A 22,945-nucleotide genomic window follows, 5' to 3' on the forward strand; every position below is an offset into this window, starting at 1 on the left:
TTTTCATAGTATGTTTCATTAGTATTTGTAATAATAGGACACACAATGCAAATAATAGGGATATGATGAGAAATAATCGTTTTCACCATCATCTACTAAATCTGAAATGTGAAAGTTTGTGTGTTTGTTTGAAGTTCATCACGCAATAACTACAGAACGGATTGGGCTGAAATTTGGTATAGTGATCACATTCCCGATAATTTCAAAATTCGTTTCTGGCTCCGCCCCAGTGGCTCTGCAGTTCCCAATGTTAACCTCAAGAGTATCTATAATATTAAAACGAAACAGTGTTTTTTTAGTTCACGATTCTGAATCAACCACTCGAGGGATTTTCATGATTTTTGTGTTGAAAGAAAGATAATTTTGAGAACTAGAGAATGTCGAAGCCATAATTTTAGTTTAGGGTCCCAGTTTTTTAGAAATTAAGTTTTAATTTTTAAAAAGTCTAGCAGCCGACGCTAAGATTCTTAACTAGCTTTTGGCATAAATAATTTGCTTAACATATAACAGCTGTAAACATTCAGCTTTTGTGTCACAAATTCAGCATTTGGATAAAAATGTAAAGGCATACTATATGTCGGCCGCTTAGAAAACGACCTCCTCCAGCATTGGTTTAGCATTAGCGCGCAGGTCGTTTTCTAAGCGGCCGAACTATAAGGGTTGAATTATTTATAATATGTGTAATGCTAATCATTGATACGTTCAATTCTTCTGTAAGAGGATGACGGATTAATTAAATTATACATAGTAAAATACTAGGATGTTCAAATTATTTTTTAAAGCAATCTTTGTAATCTTCGATTTGTTTTAGAGCAATATAATTTGTTTTAACTAACAGCTGGTTAAATATAAACTATGGAATTATGAGGTTATTTTATTTACTCTTATTTTGTCATTGATTATAGGAAATAAGTAAGATCAGTAGAGATAATTAGACCACAGTTTAAAATAGTTTAGACCAAAATTAATTAAACTACAGTACAAATCGAGGCTCTGCACACGAGTCTTAATAGAAAAGGATAAATGCAAATTATTTTACTGCTCCACTTTTCAAGAAAAGGATAGAAAAATAACAAGGTTTACATATTTTAATTCTTCATGTAACTTTTTGTTGTTTACAATCAATGTTTGTCTGCTTTAACTTTGTTTGGATTAGGCCCGGAAATATTGATGTCATAAAAAGAAGATCGAGAATAATCAGGAATCACGATTTTAAATTACCACCACAACCTCAGCCGGGTTTTATAAAAAAAATGGATGACATAGATTGAACACAACGTCAACATTGACCTAGGATACTGCAATTAGACAAACCATCCTTTTATGAAATCGTGTTCAGTTGTGGTTACGTTTAGGGGCGCCTATATCAGCGCCCCCAAACGTGAAAATATCACTTTTATTTCAACTATGAATATATTGTAGTTTAAATTAACTAATATGGGAAATTACGATGTACATTTATTCAATGAGGGTGGGTAATTATCAAGGATAGAACTGGTAAGGGTATGGATGGTAAACATTGACAATTACGTCATTAGCTTTACTAGCGTGATTACTTTTGATATCCCTGCTATATGTGACCAGTTCTTTTTTTTTATTAATGTTATTTGAACCAAACAGCTGCTGTTTCAAAACAAACTGTTATTGTTTTTACTTTTCTTTGTTTACACTTATTTATTTAGCATTTAATGCAGTGAAATTGATATAAAGGATAGGTGTGACGAATAGTTTTTATGTTAGGACACCAAAGTTAAATTATGTGTAGCCTACTGTGAATTTTATTGGATATTATCGTTTTATTTTAGGTCGTTTTTATTCAGACCTACTGGAAATTGTGTATAGTAGTTGTATTGTGGTGATAATAATTATGAAAGAGGCAGGTATGCTATGGAAGGTGGTATCGTTGACTAGGTCTATACACTTCTCAATTGACTATTACTCTATTACTCTCTCTACTGTAGGCTGCTTAAAATCAGCGTGCGTCTGTGCTAATCGGCTGCAAATCTCACTTTAACGCTTTTCACATCGTAAAAATTACAGAATTGCTGTTTTATTGTAAAATTATCGGATTTAAAATGCATATTATATAGGCCTATGATGGAATAAAAACATATTTGGTCACACAGCATTTGTTTACAAGATGATTTTTCACATTAAAACTGCAAGAAACTTTGTCGTTATATGTGTAAACTATCGTAGCTGATCTAAATCGTACACGGTTTTAACGACTACTGAATTCCCGTACGTAGGACGGGCTAACACCTCGTTCATATTTAAAAGGAATTAAAGAATTTAGTCAGCTGTTTCAACTTAAAGCCCCCCATACACGGGCGAGCATGTTCGCGAGCATGCTCGTGACGGTGTTGGCGGCGAACATGCTCGCCCGTGTATGGGGGGCTTAACAAGTTGGTTCTATAATATACAATAACATTAAAAAGTTATAAGGTTTCCCAACAGGGTGCAGCATTATTATTTTTTTGTTTTTTCATATTTGGCAACAGCTAATTTAAACTAAGCAGCAATACAAAGCTGTGATACACAATGAGAACTGTCAAACTAGAATTGTTTACAGCAGTTATGTTTATGTTTTTAATTTAATTAATAATTTGTGACATTGTGCAAATGTTTGGTAATTTATTTTTTCTATTGTTTAGGTGCAGTGTTAAAATATTATGGCTATGGTAGATGTGTTATACTATATCATAACGTAAATTTAATGAACCAAATTTTATGAAACTGTATCCTCCCCCATTGCAAACGCAAAGCTAGAGTAAAACTGCAATAAGCATTTTATACTTATATGCCAATCCCGTACGAAGGACGGGTACTCTGCTAGTATAACATATATCACGGAATTTGAAGTCACGAAGGGACGCTAGCTGCTAGTCTGACCTAATGTAATTCTCTCAACATATTGTCCAACTACTTATGTGATTGACATTTTAAGTAACGTTGCAGTTGAATTATTTCAATCAGTTTATAAACCTAAGTTTAAACCTCGCGAAATTTAAAATTTAGAACCCAGTAAGGTATATTTGAGTCAGAGTGACTGAGATATACAGCTTTAGGAAAAGAAACAGAGATAGTGTCTTGGCAGCTAACTCCCGTGTAAATGATGAAATGACGAATCTCTTTATGAGTCGACCTACTTCTTGTTTATGGTACAGACGTCTGCGACTTATTTGATAAGTTGGATAAAGTAATAAACGGTATAATATAAACATCTGCATTCTACACTTAAAATTGCCTCTCAACTTAAAAAATTAGATTTAATTTTGTTTCCCCTTATTGAGTTTGTAATTTTGTTGTAAGTTTGTGTTATCTGCACAAGAGCATTGTATAGAATACTGCACAGCCGTAAGTTGTTCGTTTCACAAACTTTGAAGGCAGTAAAGTTCATTAGTTTCGACACCTACAATTACTTTATAACATTATAAAATAAGGTGTTTTCTTTGAATTTAGCACTTTACAAAATACACTTTATAAAGTAGCACTTTATAAAATTGTACTTAATCAATTAACATATTTGATGTGTATTAAGACACAATATTCTTGATCATATAGTGCAACATAACGTTATATTGTTAGGCTAATTAATTCCGTTTGACCAAATATATACAATACTGTATTTCTCATTCAAATAACATCAAACCAGTTTTTCTAATTTCAAAAATACCAAACACATAATGCGTAAACCAACAGAATAATACTTTAAAGTTCACCTTGAATGTAAAACTGTAGGTCTACTATTAAATATATTATACACAATGTCCTCATTGAGTAACTTTAAATGTTTATAAATCTAAATAGTGCAGTAAATCAACATACAATTCTCATTAAACTTTATGGTTTGACGTTGGTATGACAAAATTACCTTTTTGCTGTATCACTCATAAATTATATTTTCATTTACTAACGCAACTGGAATACTGTCGTTACACGTGTTTTGCGGGATGCAAATCCCCTTCCATTGTTTTTGGGTTACATCGCACCCTAACAGATGTAAAATGGAGCGATCGCTTATTAATTGGCGTACGATAATGGCTGGTTGATCGCTCTGTGCATACATGTACCGAATATACCGGTGTCGAGAAGTATAATGTATTATAAAAATACTATACATGTTTGTATTCAACATGTAACTTTGCCAGCTTGTGTGACATCATCAGAGGGTCTTTTATATTCATATAGATAACACTACATATTGTCTACTGATTATTTACACTAGCTATTTACATCACACTTGTCACTGGTATCGCGGTCTGCCGAACGGGCGATGTGATGACGGACACGATGCGGAGTCATTTGCATTCCCTTCTCCGTTTAATTTCTTGCACTGGAGGTATTGAAGAAGACTACACCAGCTCAAAAATTTTCAAATTTATCTACAATATTGAAACTAACAAAACTGGAAACACAATAGCAAACAGCAAAACACAAAAGAAATCACATCATCCACCGGGCATAAACCTGTTAGAAGGCCATACCCTCAACCATCAAATAAAATTTAATTATTTCCATCGAATGAATAAAATTAAAATAATGCATACAGGCTCCTGAATGTCCCTTCATTAAATGCATAGCCTTAATTCCAAAAATTCCAGTACAGGAAATAAAACGTAGAATGGAAGAAAGACCTATGACTCTACCGCGTGTCCGTTAGCGCAAAGGGCGTCCATCCTTCGAGACCATACCAGGGTGACCATAAAGACTGAGATTTCCGGAAAGATTGCGTGAATTTATTAGATCAGGAACTATGCGGGAATTTTGAACTCGCACTGGGAAACCCTGTTTTAGTCTGAGGTTACGGTGAAAGGGTGAAATTGTGATCGTTATCCATGGACAAGGCAAAATCAAGAACATGTTCCGCGGTCACGGCAAGATCAAAAACATCTTCCGCGATCATGGCAAGATCAAAAACTTCTTTCGTGGTCACTACATGGTAAAAAACATCTTCCGCGATCACGGCAAGTTCAAAAACATGTCCCGCGATCTTGGCAAAATGAAGAACACCTTCCGAGGTCATGGTAAGATCGAGAACATATTCCGCGGTTACAGCGAAATCATGAACATAATCAACGATCTCGGCGAAACAGTTAACATCTTCAGTGGTCGCGGTAAAATCAAGAACATCTTCTGCGGTCATGATAAACTTGATAACATCTTCAGTAGTCGCGGGGAAATCATGCACACCTTCCGCGGTCAGTGTAAAATCGAGTGCATCCTCCGAGATCACGGCGAAATCGTAAGAATAGTCCTTAGTCATGGTAAAATTGAGAACATCTTCAGAAGTCACGGCGAATTCATGAGTATCTCCTGAGGTAAACAAATTATTGGAAATTTACTGCGGTCACAGGGTATCATCGTCTCCCACGATCTCGGTAAAATCGTCAATTTTCGATCACGCATCTTCGTAAACGCTCTGGGGTTGCGGAAATTTGCGCACGGTTCGGCTCGACTACAATCAATCATGTTCTGCCCGGACGGATCTCTCGTGCCATCCGTTGGTCCGACCAGATCCGAAAATATGGAGCTCCCGGTCCTGCAGACCCTTAGTATAAGGTACATTTGGGGACTAGGAATCAAGACTGGGAAAACCAGGGTTTGGTGCCGGGAAATCTGGAAAAACTAGGAAATTTTGTCTAGTTCTGCAAATTTTTTTTTCAACTTGTAACGTAAAACATATCATTTAAATGATTCACATTATGCTAGTGGCCACAGAAGTAAGTATTAAAATTTTAAAAACAAACCAACTACATATAAATTGACAAAGCAAATTTAGGTTCAAAAAATGTAAAAGCAAACATTTTAGATCTAAATTTAATATTTTTTCCAAGTACTCCTAAGACCATATCTCTGTTTACTGGGTTTATTCCGTACCCCAACTCCCGGCCACCCCCTATATAAAAGTGCCATGGCAGCGCGTCTGCCGTTCGGCTTGACCGAGATGTATAGGCCTAGCGTAAATAGTTTTGAAAAGACAATAAACAATGCATAGTGTTAGTATTAGTGCTATGAAGATTAAAAATCCCCTCAATATGCCACACTAGCTGGCGAAATGCATACAGGATGAATACAAACCTTTATTTGAAAACGAAGGTAACAAAAAAAGTAACTAATATAATAACTCACGTTCTTGAAACGGGGAAAATACTTATAAAAACTCGTTATTAACAAACAAGTTTTAAACAAAACTTGATGTAAAGAAATACTAAATTCAGACCCCTGAAAACTTCATCCTGTAATCACCACTAAATTTTTGCTATATCATTGAATAAACATCCTTAACATTTAAGACGACGTATTCAGAGTCTCTCTACAGTTTCTCATAATGACAAAGAATGCATATTCTTCAAGGATGTTAAAAGTCATCGTGTAGTTCATTTGTGACGATGCAATAAACTTGTGTTTATTACAAAGTTATATTATGGTTGAGTTAATGAACAATGCAATGTTTATTGGCAGTAAAAGTAAACATTTCATAACTGGGATAAAAACGACTTCATAATACAAGATATGGACGATTAAAGTATCTTTAGCAACAATATAAACGTAGGTATTTTGTTTTAAAATTGGCTTTAGTGTTACATATTCAATGCTTTTGGAGACTGCAGCAGACTATGCGGTAACAGTTGTTGCTAATTATTTTCGTAGTAAATAGTTAAATACTGCAGTCAACCACTCCACTGAGAGTGGTGCTGTCAAAATCATCGATATAATAATATACATCGATGGTCATAATACGTTTCTCTTCTTTAGTTTTTATTGGTACTATAATCATTTATTTAATAATGAAAAAATACAACTAGTTGTCCTTTCATTTAAGCGTGGTTGAAAGGTTTATGTCTTCCAAAGGAAATAATAATTGACATCAACACAATTGATCGTTGACTTTTTCAACTAAGTCGAATGATATTCTAAAACTGGCTACAAGTTTGAAAATCATGTGAGTGGGATTTATAAATAAATAAATAATAAATAAATAAATTAAAAGGCCTTTATTTACAAGCGAGTTTCATATACATGATTTTCAAACTTTCACGTCAAACTAAAACTAAACTAACATAATATATACAGAAATATAATATACAAAATAACTACAAAGAAAAACATTTACAATTTTTTGTTTTTCTGCATTGAACTTTTCTGCATCATACTTCTAATTAAGGGTCAAAGGTAGGTTATTATTTTATAAAAAGGATTATTCATGGAACCAAAACATTGTTTAAGGTGATTTAAACCTTGTAAGGGCCTAAGTGATTTTTAATCGAGCAAAGAATAAATCTTTCTCGAATTTGTTGTCATTCACAGTAATGAAGAGGATGTTTTACGAAAACACGGCGTTAGCGTGAATTGAATTGTAGCAATGCGATTCTATATTTTTGGCAATGTTTACTGTGTGTAAAGATTCGTCAGTTTAAACAATAAAATTGGTTTTGGGTTGTTTCTGTGCACCTACTTTGTATGGTCGCCATTTCATTGAAAAGTATTAAAGTATTAAAAAATGAATCATAACTTTAAAAAAGTATAACTATTTAATACATTAATTAGTTATGATGAAAGAAGTTCACCCAAAACAAAATGTTACGTATAGTATGATTTAGTTTGTAAGCAGAAATTGTTGTAAGCAGCACAAATTAAATGCAAAACTGTAGCACTTACTTGTACAAAATGGTGGGTAGAAAAAGTAAATAAAAACTGCGACTACAATTACTAAAGCAGTGATGAAGGGCCAAACACAACGCGAACACACCCCCATGACGTATCTAGCAGACGACGTTTGTAGCAGACGACAGGTAAGTGCGAACTGAACCATAACCGCCATAATCCATCCCGCACATCCCAACCCCTCTTATCATACGATGCAATCCCTGGATTAACCTAATGTTTTACTGACTTCAAATTGAGATGTTCTATATAAAACTGCACACATTGCAGCTATCTAGTTAGTCATTATAATGTGGATGGCTTAAATTTGACTAGAAGTTACAAAATATTTACTTTTCTATCTAAATGATCTGGAATAGGAGAATAAATATGAACAAATCGTGGGTTAAAAAATAATGCATATAGCTGGCAAAAAGGTGCTAGGGAAAGGTTTAATTTAAATTTTTTAACCATTGCTGCTAATGGAAAGAAACTTTACACATAAGTACTGTAACTACAAAATATCTTTTTAAATTTTATAACATGTTAAAAATCTATTTTTCATATTGTTGATTGTTTACAAGGAGTCGAAAGGAATAGGAAATCATTAAACAAAACGATGACAATTTAAAATTGTGAGTTATCAGCTTAAGCTCTGTTCAACAAGTTCTAGTTTGTAATTTTACGCCACCACAATTTTGTATAGGTTTTGTATAGGCTACGGCTACACCGTATGACTTGATCTCATTAAATTAAAAAAACTCTAGACGATTTTCTCTTTCTTTAAATCAGTCCTTCATTTTCCAACTGCGCACCCTAGTGTTTGTTTTCCTTTGAACTACAGACTCACCCCTTGCTTTGCTGGATAAGTTACACATAGGTTCATAGCCCATTAGACGAGCATACAAATGGTCCTACAACGGGTCATACAACATTCCAATTTTATTTTGTAATGCACTTTTCCCATACATATCTGACTTAGAAGTATTTATCGTCATTTTTTCTACAACATCAACCATCTTTTTCTTTTATTTGGTAAAAAAAGATAAAAAACACAGATTACAAAACTATATAAACTCATATAAAAAATATACCTCTCAGAGGTGTATAGTCAATGCTCATCGTAATTAATAATCTCACTAATTAATGTACTAATTTAACCTTTTGGTTGTATTCTAAAATACACCTCCCATCTAAAGCAAATTTCATCTCTCACTTTTTTTTACAAGTTTTGTAAAGTAACCCGATTGGTGATTAGTTAAAAAAATTAAGTAATTAGCTTTTTTAATTCAACCTAAAACAATTTTATGTTCTTGTAAATTACTTGTCACACAATTTATTCTGTATGGACAAAGTTAGCAATTTTATATTTTAATTATACGTTTCAGTAGAATTATATATTTAAGAGCAAGCTTATTGAATGCCTAATAACATAAACAAAATGAAGCACTAACATAAGATATATACATATATATAATGGAAGCTCATAATGTCACCCCCATCATCTAGTTATATTATTTCCAAATTGTTGTGATAAATTTGAAATAATTGGGATTGTCAACTTTTTGTATCGTCTATTTTTATTAAAATAAGAGTTAAGTTACATGTTTTAAAGAAAGTCTAACAGAGCTCCATGCAAGTGCCAAATGGTTTTATTGAATATAAGATTTTATAGCTGCATGCTAGTTGGGTTAACTAATTTAAGCTTAGGTGTTGCATCTCAAGACTTTTAAACATTCTTGACCTCTCTAAAATTTTAAATTTAAAATAATTATTTACAATATAAAAACTAATGGCTTTTATTTGGTTTATTCCTGTTTTAAATGTCATCCTCATAATAGCATCCAACCACAAACAAACATCTTCAGTTGCTAGTTTTCAATAGAGCCTGTTACCAATTCAGAATAACATTCTTCATTTTCATTTATGAAATCTGGCCAATATTCTCAAAATATAAGTACTACGCTAAAATAATAGAAACAAAATTACATTGACACTAAGCGATCAGTGTCACAATATGAAAAACGAGCTTTAAAATTTACAATGGAATGAGGAGTCTACTTGTGTTGGTTAGTCTATGGTACTACAGTATTCACTTTCAGATTCTGAAGTAGTTATTTCATCTATATGGGCCAGTTGTAACCAATTATTTTTGTATTATAAATTAACATGCACAAATGAGCCACTCATAGAGATTCATAAAATAAAAACTATATGTTCTACTTTAAATGTTACTGAGATAGTTGATGTGACATTAACACTGCATACTGTATACTGTACTGTGTAGTTTATTTCAGTTTGGCTTGTTAAAAAAGTTACCATAAACATAGTAACTCAATGTCCATCAGTGCACTCTGTTAATGACACTATTCAAATGTATTAATCTTTTTAAACTGATGGCTTCAACTTAAATATGGAAATGTATGTCATTTAAGTCAAATGTCATACGATACTATACTCCGTTCACGAAACTGTTCAGAAGCAGAAAACTAAGACGAAACCGTGATTGGATGACTTCATGCATGGCTTGATTGGCTTGCATCCTAACAGATCAAAGAAGTTACTTCATGAAACCATCCAGGTATTCTTGTCTATACAGTATTTAAAGCATTATATTATTGTGGGAGGCAACTAACCTGCAATCATCCTTCCTTCAAAATATTACCTTCACAACATCACTGAGGTAACACGTCCCAGAGGACACATCTCAAATATTGTTTTCCAGGTGAAGAAAGCATCAGTATAAAATCAAATCTTTTATTGTATATAAATCTAAATATAATGATTGTGTTGCGAAATACAATGCATACAATTTCTGAACTCTAAGACTAGCACAACCGACCATCCATCCTTACAAACTTGGTAACTGAATCCAAATGACTAAAGTTACAGTCAAATCTCAAATATTAAGTACGGTACCTATTCAAAAATCCTTCCAACCTAATTTTGTTTTACAACACTAATAAATAAATAAATATTTGTTCCTAATTTTAAAATTGGAAGCCTGAAAAGTTAATAAATGATAACAGAATATTAGTTGGGAAATCAATGATTGAAGGAAAATTTACAATTAGAGATGAATACACATAAAAAATGTATATTATTAAGTACATTGAATTTAATGCAGTAATCTTCTTACAGTAAACTCTCTCTTATCCGGAACACTTTTTAACTGGACATCGGTTTAAAAAGACTATACTCAGCAGAAGTAACTATATTTATCCATATAATATTTATAAGCACACTGGTTTAACCGGGCTGGACCGGCAGGAAGTGGGGGGGTACTGGTATTGAAACAGGGCAGTCCCTAGGGTTGGCGGCGCCCGGAGCAAACGTGGTTGTGGCGCCCACTCCCCACCAGTAAGTGTAGCATTCCCATTTTAATACTATGTTAATACACACAAATAGCCGCTGCGCGGCGCCCCCTCAGCCACGACGCCCGGGGCAGCTTGCCCCCCCTTCGGACGGCCCTGTATTGAAACGACTTGTCTCGTGAGAAATATTTGAGACCAGTGATCATGTGAGTAAATACAGATCTCTCATAAATTTAATTAACATTTTTTTGTTAGTTTTCGAGTGATTTCTGTGGTGTGCACATTTATAGTTACGGCTTTTTTGTGTGAAATTTCAGGTATCTGTTTAACCCGAAAAACCGTTATCTGCATTGGCCTCAGTCCCAAGGAGTTCGGATATGAGGAAGTCTACTGTAATTTAATAAATTAGGAAAGTTATTAAATTTTAGAAATTTGCTTACTTCAGTATTCTTACCACCATTTGTATATTTTTAATGTTGTTTCAATACTGTGAAATTTGACACTTTTGATCAAATTTAGCTACACTAGTTTTAGTTGGTATGACAAAATAGTTTATTTTAATGTAGTTTCAACCTTAGTTTTTAAACAATCTTGGTAATGTATGTAAATAATACATTGTTTCTATTCATGATCACTACCACAAACAGCTATAATTTCGTTCATCTAAAATATATACACAGTGCAGTATAACTACAACAAATATAATTTTATTATTTAAAATTTATGATATAAGCTCTGTAAAGTTATACAATAGGCTTAAATATTTTACATATTTACAGTAGTTTCTAATTTTAAGCGTTTGTATACATTTGAATACAATACCATACACATAAAGTATACCTTCTGAAAATCCCTTACATATTTAGAATTTACTTTTAAAATTACAAGACTTTTCACATACAAAACTAAATTAAAAATTGTACAGTTTGTAAAATCCTTATTTTAAATGGTAAGTTTACAATTACAATATTAATTTTGTAGGCTGTTTAAATACTTAGAAAACCAAACAAGCAAAATGTTCAGAAAGTATTCTCCGTTTTGGAAGAAAAAATAGTCAATCCTATTATTAAGGCCCATTAGTAGGATTCAAAATTTAGAACTATGTGGCTATAACTTATGATGATGTCTTAAACTCCTTCCTTACTTATGAGAAAAGAAATAATTCTATGTAATACATTCAACCAAGATGGATTGGAGAGACATTTCTTGCACACATTTCTCTTTTATAATAAACCAATCAAAATTTGTATATTTTCCTCGTTTCTTTACACTAATAAACCAACTTAATATCCCAACATTGAGTAGAAGCCACTTAAAAGAAGAGTTTTTAAAACTAGCCTCCTTAAAAAAATTAACAACTCTGTGGCACTGTTTCAAGTACCTCCTTAGAGCTTACTTTCTGAACAGAAATCAACATAGATTTAAAAATAGCACATTTTTAAAGTCTGTTAAGAGACAAATAACAATATCTGGCCAAGGAACAAATCACTTCTTTTAGTTCTAGAGTAGAATTTCAATTGAATTGTTCAATTAGACTTGTACGAGATATATCCCTTATTTCAGGGGATCAGAAAAATACTCGCAAAACTTCTTTCAAGTATGTCAACAATATAAAATAAATATAAAAATAAGCTTGATTTAATTTTGTTCTATTCTCTTTTTCAAGAGAAAGACAAAAATATACAAAGTTTAAACCTGATTGATGGAAATACTTTTTGAACTACAGGGAACACATTTTGAATGTGCATCTTTTTTCTGTCTCAACCGTCAAATCTGCTGTATTAAACTTTTTTTATGTACACAATCCACACAAAAATACAGCTAACTACAGAGGAATAAGGTTATTAGTTATGGATCATCCTGGTTTAGCACCTAGAATCTCTTTTGCAAGTTGTACTATAGTTGTAGCTCAAGATCAAAATTTCTTTATAAGCTTGAAGGCACCAAGTGTGTTCTCCCTTCCTCCTACGACTGGAAAAAAATAAAATTGCTTAAACAATTTTATATTATACTAGCGTCCCTGTTGCTCGAATTCGAGCAATTTATAAGTATTAGAGGCGTTATTTTAAAAGTAATAACGTTCATAATTTCTGATGACTTTAAAAGATTTGACCCAAAGATTATGGAAATATTCAAGATGTACATAACAGAATATATCAATTTATCCAGGCTCTCTCGCTTTTTTCCATTGTAATATTCACGCCAACCCGAATTCAAATAGTAAATATTTCATTTCAACCAAGTCAGTAAATGTTTATAGCAAACTGTTAAATTAGCAAACTTATTGACTGTTTTCAATTAACATATGTTCTTCTTCTCACTTTTAATTTCTGACAACAGCTGGAGTTGCATGACAATTTTTGTGTCCCATGTTAATCTTATGGAGAAATACGAAACTTTAAAGGGCCCCAGGGCCTCACTCTCTGATTATTTCCCTAATAGATATGATGATAAGTAATTAGAAAAAATCAATTTGCTTATTTACCATATATACTTATAGCATAGCCTCCTCTAATACAAGGTCGTCTTGGAGTGAGGTAACGTCACACTAGCAAACATGTTTCCATGATAATAACAAACATGTAAATGCTAAATACAAACAATGCTCAGAAGCTTGATTACAAATTAGTGCAATATCTGCACCAATGTTTCCCCCTTTGTCTTGCCGCGGCATTGTATTAGAGAAGGTTATTCTTGTAGTCTAAAGAAAATTTGAATAAGCAATTTCTGAAACGCTAAACCTTTCAACATCAGTTTTTGAAAAACTACAAATAAAAAAAAAATTGTTCACTTTGATACAATACAGGCAGATTTTAGTCTTAGGTGAGAATCCAAAGAGCCCAAAGAGCCAAAATGTAATTGAATTGCAATCAAATAGTTGGGATTAAGAGAGTGTCAACTTGAAGAAAAAAAAAAATTCTTAGCTCCATCTAAATAAAACTGCCTTTTATTTGTGGGCCTGCTTGCAGTCCCTGACACCAACAGCTATAGTCTGTATGATGGAACCTGTCTCCTGACCCTTTATTTAGCTGGGACTAGCCCGGGTCTCAGGCGGGACCAGTCCTCAGGTAGAAAGGAGACAGGTTTCATCCATATAGTACAGTATGTTTATAAACAACTGTGAGACTTGTGAGAATATGTAAAACTGAATGTAATCCAAACCGTGTGTTTTAAGGAAACATTTAATAATTTAAATGAGGTGTTTTAACTGTGAAAAAAAGCTACCTACATAGTTTCTATTCCAGTTATCATAGGCACTAAACATCAAAAAATAAGTTCAGAAATCTGAACAGGATTTTATGTCAGCTGTTTGTTTTATTTACCTTTGATACTTGGTCCAGGAGGTTTCTATCAATCTGCTGATACTCTTTTCCTGAACGTGGTTTCAAAGTTAAGGCCATTGCTTTCCCATTTCTGAAAACAGTTGATCATAAAATAAAAATAGTGTATATTGAGAAAGCATATTACTACTTTCTCTATGGCACCTATTTGTGATGCCAACTGAACATAAAAACGTGTTGTATAGTGTTTGAAAGACTAATTATTTATATGCTTTATAGTGACTGTAGGAAAAATCTATATATTTAATACACGACATGAAACTTTGTGAACAATAAGGCTTTTTTGTTTTAAGATTTAACCCCAAATATTATATACCAAAATGTTCGTCTAGGTGTGTAGATGTGCAAACAGGCTTTAGATTTTCGAAATATATTTTTTTAAGGGCGTGGGCTGCCCTCAAAGTTCCTTCCATAAGGATAACATTGTGATTGATTTGAATGTTATTATATTCTGAAACAGATGTCAATATAGCCTATAAGTTTTAAAAAATCCCAGCTGATTTGTTTGGTTTTGAAATGTAAACAGTTTGCATGTTTTTTTTATAATTAGAAACCCGGCAAAGGAATGTTACCTATAGGACACGACGGGAGAAAAGTCTTACATTTTATTTTCGTTTAAACATGCCAAGGACCCGACGACAAAGAAATACTGCCGGTCGGGCACGGTGAGTCAACATACGCAAGCAATGCAAAACGTAAGGACCCCAGACGAGGAGCTGGAACAGTTACTGGCAACGTGTACTTACAAAATTACACTGACAAATACGAGAATTCAGCTGCATTCACTTGGCGAGATGGCATTAAAATGTCAGAAATGTGGTGCGTTACATTTTGAAGAAGAACAAAGAGGACGAGGCGAAGGATTTTCATCCTGCTGCCATAAAGGAAAAGTGAATCTACCACCATACCGAGAAAGCTATTATATCCAGAGCCTACTTAATGGAGCAAATCATTTGAGCAGAAACTACAAAGAGAACATTAGATCATACAACTCTGCGCTCGCAATGGTCAGCACTCAAGCTAAAATTAAAGAACATAACGGTGGAGGGCCTTTCATGTATAAGGTGCACGACACAATTTATCACTCAATTGGCACCTTTCAACCGTCAGAAGGGGAGCATCCCACATATGCCCAAATTTATATCCACGACGTCGAAACCGCTGTTCAAGAAAGAATGCTAAACAAAGCTAATGGCTCTTACAGCACTGAACTCATGCACATTTTGCCACAACATTTGGTTGATATTAATCCATACGCGCAAGTTTTCAGCATGATGAGCTCCGTCCTGCAAAATACTCATACTGAACCGCAAAAAGAACTTAGAATGCATATAGCCAACGATCGAGCTCAAGACCAACGTCGATACAACGACGCAACTTCTAACGACGTTGCTATAATATCCTAATTTATTATTCGTGCGGATTCGCGCGGGTTCACCTAGTATAATGTGTAACACGAGTGCAAAAGACCTTTGCTGCACTCGAGATCATTCCACACTCTCCTGCGGCACGTGCGTAATGATTGCTCTCGTGTGCAACAAAGTGCCACTTTGCCCACTAGTTACACAATAGTAGTTTACGCAACGATTGCGTTAAGTGAGTCTTTACAAAGGCTCGTGCCTTAAAAACTTCTACGAGTGTTGTAAAGACTATTAACGCGAGTTGCGTACACTACTTTACCTACGACCGTTTTTTAATTACTATCAATCTGGATTAAATTACTAACAATCACTACTGATAGCTTTTTAGAGAGGTTATGTTTTCGTGTATTGTCATTGCCACTGAAAGTGATGCAACGACTTGTATAATCAGCTGATTTCCTGTAATTATGTGTTATTTGTTAAACTTCGTTAAATATTACATTGCTAGCAGCATTCTTACCATAAATAATATTTTATCAGGTACAATTCGGCAAATATTTCATTTATTTTTGGACTTCCACCAACTTAATTAAGAATACGCGAGTATCAACATGAACAAGTCGGACCAACAATTAAATTGGTCAACTGATCAGCTGATCAGCTGATTAGTTGACGTTCGAAGCATTACAATTTTAATTCTTTTCTCTCAATACTTGAACCTCATTGGTCCGTTACCTGTGTTGATATGAGAAAAACTATGCTGATATGAAATGAAACTATGCTGATATGAAAGTAAACAGCTGTAAAGTGAAACTTTTCAATTCTAAGAACTGGACTGAAATGGCTACTTTAAAAAACGGTCGTAGGTAAATAACTATTTCCTACAGTCACCCGACAAAGTGGGCTTCCTTACAGAAAGACTTACTTTGGCGCACACCAGTATTCCAAACAAACAACACAAAACAGCGTGCTTTTATCATGCACGTAATCCGTGTACGCTTGAAAATAAGTTGGCAACACTTAATGATATTACTACTACGATCAGCTGGTGCAGTGTTTCTCATTTCGTTGTTTGGAATTAACTTAACCTAAAAATGTGTTGTACAGTGTTTGAATTACTAATTATTTATATGATTTATAGAAACTGTACGAAAAATATAATGTGCAACATGAGTGCAAACTGACTTTGCCCACTAGTTACACAAATAAATATCCAGAAATGTTTATTTAGACTACTTGGTTTAAGTAGATAACGATATTGTTTATTTGCTGATTAAACACCAAAAGATATATCCACTGTGGAGCCAACAAACCGGCTGATACAAATGAAGGTTAACTATGAAGACTAAAATCAAAATCTGTAAGAGCACCCAATTCCTAAAATTGTTTCAGTATTTTTTTGATTTCTCTTATAAAAACAATATAAAATACACACATTTCATTCAGTATTTTTACCTCCAAGGAGCATTAAAACTTGTTATCATCTACTCCAATTTCAAAAGTCATTTTGGAGAAAAGTGTTCTGCCCTTGGCCCTGAATCCAGGGTAGAATGAGTTTAGGTGCTGATCAAGATCAGCCAGTTTTAATGTTAACTATCGTAATGTTTAGAATGTTTTCTAGCAAGTATTTTTTTCTTATATTTCACCAGGTTTAAAAGATTTTCACTTAACTATGCGAGTATACTATTGCTTGTCCTCGGGTATCTCAATCAAAGTTATCATCTAAAATAAGAGGATAACATCAATTGGAAACAACTTACTTAAAGGTAAACTTAAACCTTAGAAAAAAATATCAACACACTCAATTTTTAAATAGTTACCCAGTCAGCACACAGAAGTATATAATATGTATTATTTACTTTGAGCCAAAGTAAATCCAAAATAAATTATACGTATTGAATTGATATAGAATACTTCTATTTTACGTCTATACGTCCCACTTTATTTTGTAAATAATACGTATTACTAATACGTCAATTTACGTAAACCATATACAAAAATAATACGTCAATGATATATGTATATGGAATGTAAATTTTGTACAAGCTAAACTGAAGCCATAATATGTAAATTTAAGTATTATTTATGTAAATCATCTTAATTATGTACAGTAATGCAAAAAATATCTGAATCTAATTAAATTGTATTAAGAATCAATTTATCCAATTATGTTTAGCACCTAAATAAACATAATAATAAATGTTCTGTCAGTAATCAACATAAGAAAGATGGATTAGTTCTCAGCTAAAGTCAATTATTATAAAAATATTACTCATCCTAAAAACTTGAGGCACTTTTAAGGGTGACTCTTTAGGCGATAAACTATGGTCAGTACGGTAGTACTATGAAAACTGTGGTAAGTTCTAATTTATTTTTTTTTAAATTGTCTTCACTCATTCATGGTGTGTTAGTATTTGTTTGAATTGAATGCATAAAAATGTGTTACTTTATAGGAAACAAATTCTCATTAATCAAAAGGAAAACTAATCATTCTAGAATTATTAACATAATATCATATAATTAGTAATTAGAATTGAATTTGTACCCAACAAAACTAAAATCAGAACAGTAGGCAATAAGTACAAAGTACAGCTTTACAATAAAAATGTAATCTTAATAAATCAAGTACAGCTTTACATTTGAAAATTTAATCTTCGAGCCTGCCGGAACCATTCTTTAACCTTGGTTCCAAATGCCTTGTATGTGACATTGTCTCCGTGAGACGCTGCAACAACACCTGAAACATGATTTTACAATGTGATACCACAGAGTTTTCACTATAATTGTTATGTTATAAGCAAGTGTTAATGTGTTTGATTCAGTTTTTTCTCATAAGGTCGTTTCTACTTTGTCCTTTAACTTAGAAGAAGACTTTTTACGGGGGTTCAAAACAATTTACCCTTGATAATCCGACATGGCGGTGATGCCACTGGACACTAATTAGTTAATACTAAATACTTTAGGAGTATAAACTCGGGAATATTTTGCAGGGCCGGTTTGAGTAGTAAGCATAGTACGTGGTCAAAGCAAAGCAAAATGGCGCATCCAATGTTCAGGATTAAGGAGACCCACAAATTGACTCGTTCATCAACACTTCTCTGTCATCTATTTGGACTGGTCTGGTAGACCTTTGCATGTTTCAGACATAGCCTACATACTCTAGCTTATTCGTGTATCCAGAAATAATCATTACTAATAACAGTGCCGTAATTAGAGTACTTGCGGACCTAGGTCAAACTAACCTCAGTTATCCTACGATCACGGCGAAATCGTTAACATATCCTGTGATCATGAAACCATTGCCACCTACGATCGCCATGAAATTGGGAAAATCACCACACATTGGTAGTCAAACATTTTTGGCAAACTGACATTCTAATGGGCCTATATAAGTAAATGTCCGATTATTGAGAGCCAACTGTAGTTACCTAGATTAATAGAGGCCAAGTAATGATTTACAAAAAGTTTTTTTATGTTATGGATATCAAATACCCCCGCCACAGCAACCCTGCAGACTAAGCAAATTTCCATTTACTGGGCTGGATTTCTACTTAAGTACAGTAGAGTCTCGCAAACTCGGCTCTCGCAAACTCGGCACTCGATAACCCGGCAGTCTGGATAACTCGGCCATCACCTGGCTCAGAAAATTAGTGATTTTTGAGTACGACATGAGTTAAACATGGGCTCAAGTTAAATCATTCCCAACTTGTACCAAGGATTTATTGTACTATATCTGATGACTTAATACTGACTTGTAATATAAATATAAATAAATAAGGCAGCTAAAAGGATTACAAATTGTATGGTTCTTATTTATAACCCTAGTTCCCAATAACCCGACATTTCACAAACTCGACACCCTTCCAGTCCACATTACGCCGAGTTTTGGGGACTCTACTGCATTCCCTTAAAATTGTAAGATTTATTTCCTATTTACATAGGTAACATTGATTATAATGAGTAGGCCTACTGTACTTAGGTTTGCTGCTACAAGGAAGGAAGGTATTGAAGTGTTTTTTTATTTCAATTGAAATGTTCATAAACTAGAATGAAACAAACAAAATTGTCAAATTTGACAAAAATATATTTATATAGCCTACAAGCAAACTAGCCTACAACAGTTTTTCTCCATGAGAATAACATAGAAATTATTAATTTACAATATTTTTCGATTATCTCCGTAACCGATAGGCATACAACAACGCTTCAATATACAAAATTATTTCTTTTATAAGCTATACAAAATGGTATGGAAAGAAATCGTGAAGTTTTGTGTTTTTAGAGTCAAAAATCAGAAAACCCAATTTTTACCCCATAAAACCCCCCATAAACCCTCGTTCCCATAGTCTGTTCAAATTATTTTGAATAAACGTAGGTTATACATTAGTACCAAATTTGATCATTCTGTTCATAAATATTAAGTTGGGTAGCTTTTTAAAAATAGATTTAAAATTATAACTCAAACAAAAGAGTTAATCACTGCTCCCCAGGTAAAATAACTTTTCAGGGGCTATTATTTAAATTCCATTAGATTCCAGTAACTATTAGTAGGCAACTATTATACTCACTCTCCAGTGTTTTATGAAGTTGAGGCTGTGGAGGGTCCTCTTTCCCTTCCTTCCCTCCCAACTGAAGCTAACATCTACTTCGTTTGTCCGCGATCTGATGAGGGCTCGACAGCCAGAGTCCACCACTGTTGCGCCCCCAATCCTTTGAAAGAAGTCGATCTACAAAAACAAAAAAACTTTTTAGTCATATTTAATCATTTTATACTTTCGGCTAAGTCCTTCTTAGGTGTGTTTGACTGTTATAACCATTCTATTTCCCGAAACAATAAGTAAATCCAGACCTGATTCCACAACTGGCCCCTAGGAGTGAACATAACATAACCTAGATACAGCAACAGAAGGTATGTTTTTTAAATTAGGCCTATTTGTTGCATTCACAATTAATTAAGTTTATCTTATTTACTTATGACAGATATACCTATCCATGCATAAGCTAACTTTATTCCTTGTAATAATTGTTGAATGAAATTGTGTATGCCTAAGGCCCATGTTATATGGACAGAAAAAACGTGACAGATTTTTCGCCGCGTAGACGCCAAGCCTACCGAGCAATGGACGTCACTATGTGCAAGTTATACGAACGTTTTATCTGTCGCATCGGACACTGTAAACCTGGCGTCAGCGTGGACAACGCGACCGGACCGGTAAAACTGGCGGAAAAAACGCGACAGAAATTATGCGAGTACCTACTGTTATACGGGCAGCTTTTACACAGCAGATCTGTGCTTCACCCCACCATACTTCTCCGACAGGATAGTTCCCAGGCGACTTATCGGGAGTGGAAATTCACAGTTCGGCGACCTTCGGGCTCCCTCGGAGCCTGTCGCGGCGTGTTTACTGCTCGTATAACAGCTCCCTGGCGTCGATGACACAGCGTGATTGCTGATTGTATAACAGCACTGAATTTGTGAATCAGCGTCGGCGTTTTATCTGTCGCGTTCTTGCTGTCCGTATAACATGGGCCTAAGTTAATTAGCATATAGTATAGTTACCTATTAGTCATTTGTAAATAAACAAACCGTCTAACAAAAACTGGACAAGTTCAAAAACCCTTAGCCAAAAAACTAACTTATCTCTTGATAATTTAACATAAGGAAGCATATAGGCCTAATTAGTTGCGTTAAAATCTTAGTGTAGGCCTGGGAATTACCATTACCTACTGTAAATTTAAACAACATCAAGCGTAACTTAAAACACAGAGGATACTCGTCCAGTAACAGGACGTGGATTAACTTAGGCGTCCGGCACTGACGTCACAGGGTTGTGAGGGCCCGGAACGCCATTACCACAACGATACGATGTACAACCATCGGTGTTTGTGGTGTAGTGGATAGAGTGCTAGGCTGATTAACGCAAGAGGTCCCTGGTTCGAATCACATCGGTAACTTTAACTTTTTGTCAAAGATTTTGCTTTGAATGCCATTAACTGTACATCTTTTGTTAGAATTTTTGGCATTTATAATTTTATTTTATGAACATAATTTAACCTTCATTCATTATCATTTTTCATTATCAGCAAGTTTGGTTGGTTAGGTTAGGTTATGACAGTAACTGCTGGACGCCTAATCCACGTCCAGTTACCGGATGCGTATCCTCTGCGAATTTAAAAACCCTGTAACTTACTAATGTGCTAATTAATAGGCCTAACCTAAGTTAGTTAATATCGTAGGCCTACTTGATAAAATCTTGGCTGCACTTTAGTTTCTGTCCTACATTTACTCACATACGGTAACTCAAGTTACCTAGTACTTAACTGCATGTTTGGTTAAGGTTAAGTTAAGTTTAGAACAGTTTCATCAGCTGGTAGCACAAATAGGCCTACCTATTTGTGTAGTACCGTACCTAAATAGGTACTAGAAATGTTGTTCTAGTATTCGTGGTTAGTAGTCCTATAATAGTAAATGTAGGACAGAAACTAAAGTGCAACCGAAATCTTGAAAGAATACACACCTACCGAAAATATCATCCAAGACCAGTAAAAATGAAGATGTAACTTAAATCTTCTTTATCCAATTGTCTGTGATGTAACTTAACTTAGCCTAGCCTAATTAAAATCCAGTATTTGTAAGTTTAGACCATAAATAAAAGCAGAACACTTACCTTTGAGGGTTGTAGAAAATTGATGATGAATTGAAAACATAAATGGTTGATCTAGCGAAAATCTTAAAAGTAGGCCTAGGACCAACGGTAACACCGATGGCCAATAAACTTCTTGATTCTTGAACTTAAATAAGTTACAACTGTAAAATAAACTTTTAAAACTAACTAAAAAACTGAATAATTAACAGCTAAGTTTTGGAAACAACGATTGAAATATTGATCTCGAAGAGGGCAGAGACTACACAGAATAAAAAGAAGAAGAGATAAAGTAAAGAACTCGAACTGCAGCAGAAACACAGAACTAAACAACTAAAACCAAAACAACAATGGCGGCCTCGGATGACGGCTAGTCCTAGTCGGCGTTACGGTACTGTCCGACCCATTCGATACTATCGTGCTAAAACGATTTTCAATGCATATCGAAAGACCAGTAATGCTCCGTGTAGAAAGGATTTATGATTTATTTAAGTTATACCTTAGTAATAATAATATTAGTTATTAATTATTATTATTAACTTATTTAGTTTTTCTAACTTAGACTGTAGTAGTTACATAAATTTAAATTAATCATAACTGCCCAGTAAGCTATCGAATAGAAATATCGAGCCTATCAA

General features: G+C 33.9%; 2 protein-coding genes and 1 long non-coding RNA gene across 3 annotated transcripts in view; all 3 read right to left on the minus strand.

Moving 5' to 3' along the window:
• Positions 1–7,825, minus strand: part of LOC128984995 (glutamyl aminopeptidase-like) — a 40,389-nt gene extending 32,564 nt beyond the window's left edge. The window contains exon 1 of the mRNA XM_054404370.1: positions 7,663–7,825. Within this exon, the coding sequence (XP_054260345.1) occupies positions 7,663–7,825 (163 nt within the window). The remainder of the gene's footprint in view (positions 1–7,662) is intronic.
• A 2,565-nt stretch (positions 7,826–10,390) lies between these two features.
• Positions 10,391–22,945, minus strand: part of LOC128985652 (uncharacterized) — a 208,333-nt gene continuing 195,778 nt past the window's right edge. The window contains exons 15-16 of the mRNA XM_054405397.1: positions 14,285–14,375; positions 10,391–12,932 (exon numbers count right to left, since the gene is read on the minus strand). Of these exons, the coding sequence (XP_054261372.1) occupies positions 12,927–12,932; positions 14,285–14,375 (97 nt within the window). The 3' untranslated portion in view covers positions 10,391–12,926. The remainder of the gene's footprint in view (positions 12,933–14,284; positions 14,376–22,945) is intronic.
• LOC128985653 (uncharacterized) lies at positions 18,257–22,638 on the minus strand. Its single transcript, XR_008490056.1, has 3 exons — positions 22,332–22,638; positions 20,232–20,390; positions 18,257–18,400 (listed from the first exon to the last, which is right to left on the minus strand). It is a non-coding gene; the product is annotated as an uncharacterized LOC128985653 (long non-coding RNA).

Source organism: Macrosteles quadrilineatus, unplaced genomic scaffold (assembly GCF_028750875.1).
Source record: "Macrosteles quadrilineatus isolate MER2022 unplaced genomic scaffold, UCM_ALF_1.0 Scaffold_2__2_contigs__length_208266976, whole genome shotgun sequence".
Lineage (NCBI taxonomy): Eukaryota > Metazoa > Arthropoda > Insecta > Hemiptera > Cicadellidae > Macrosteles > Macrosteles quadrilineatus.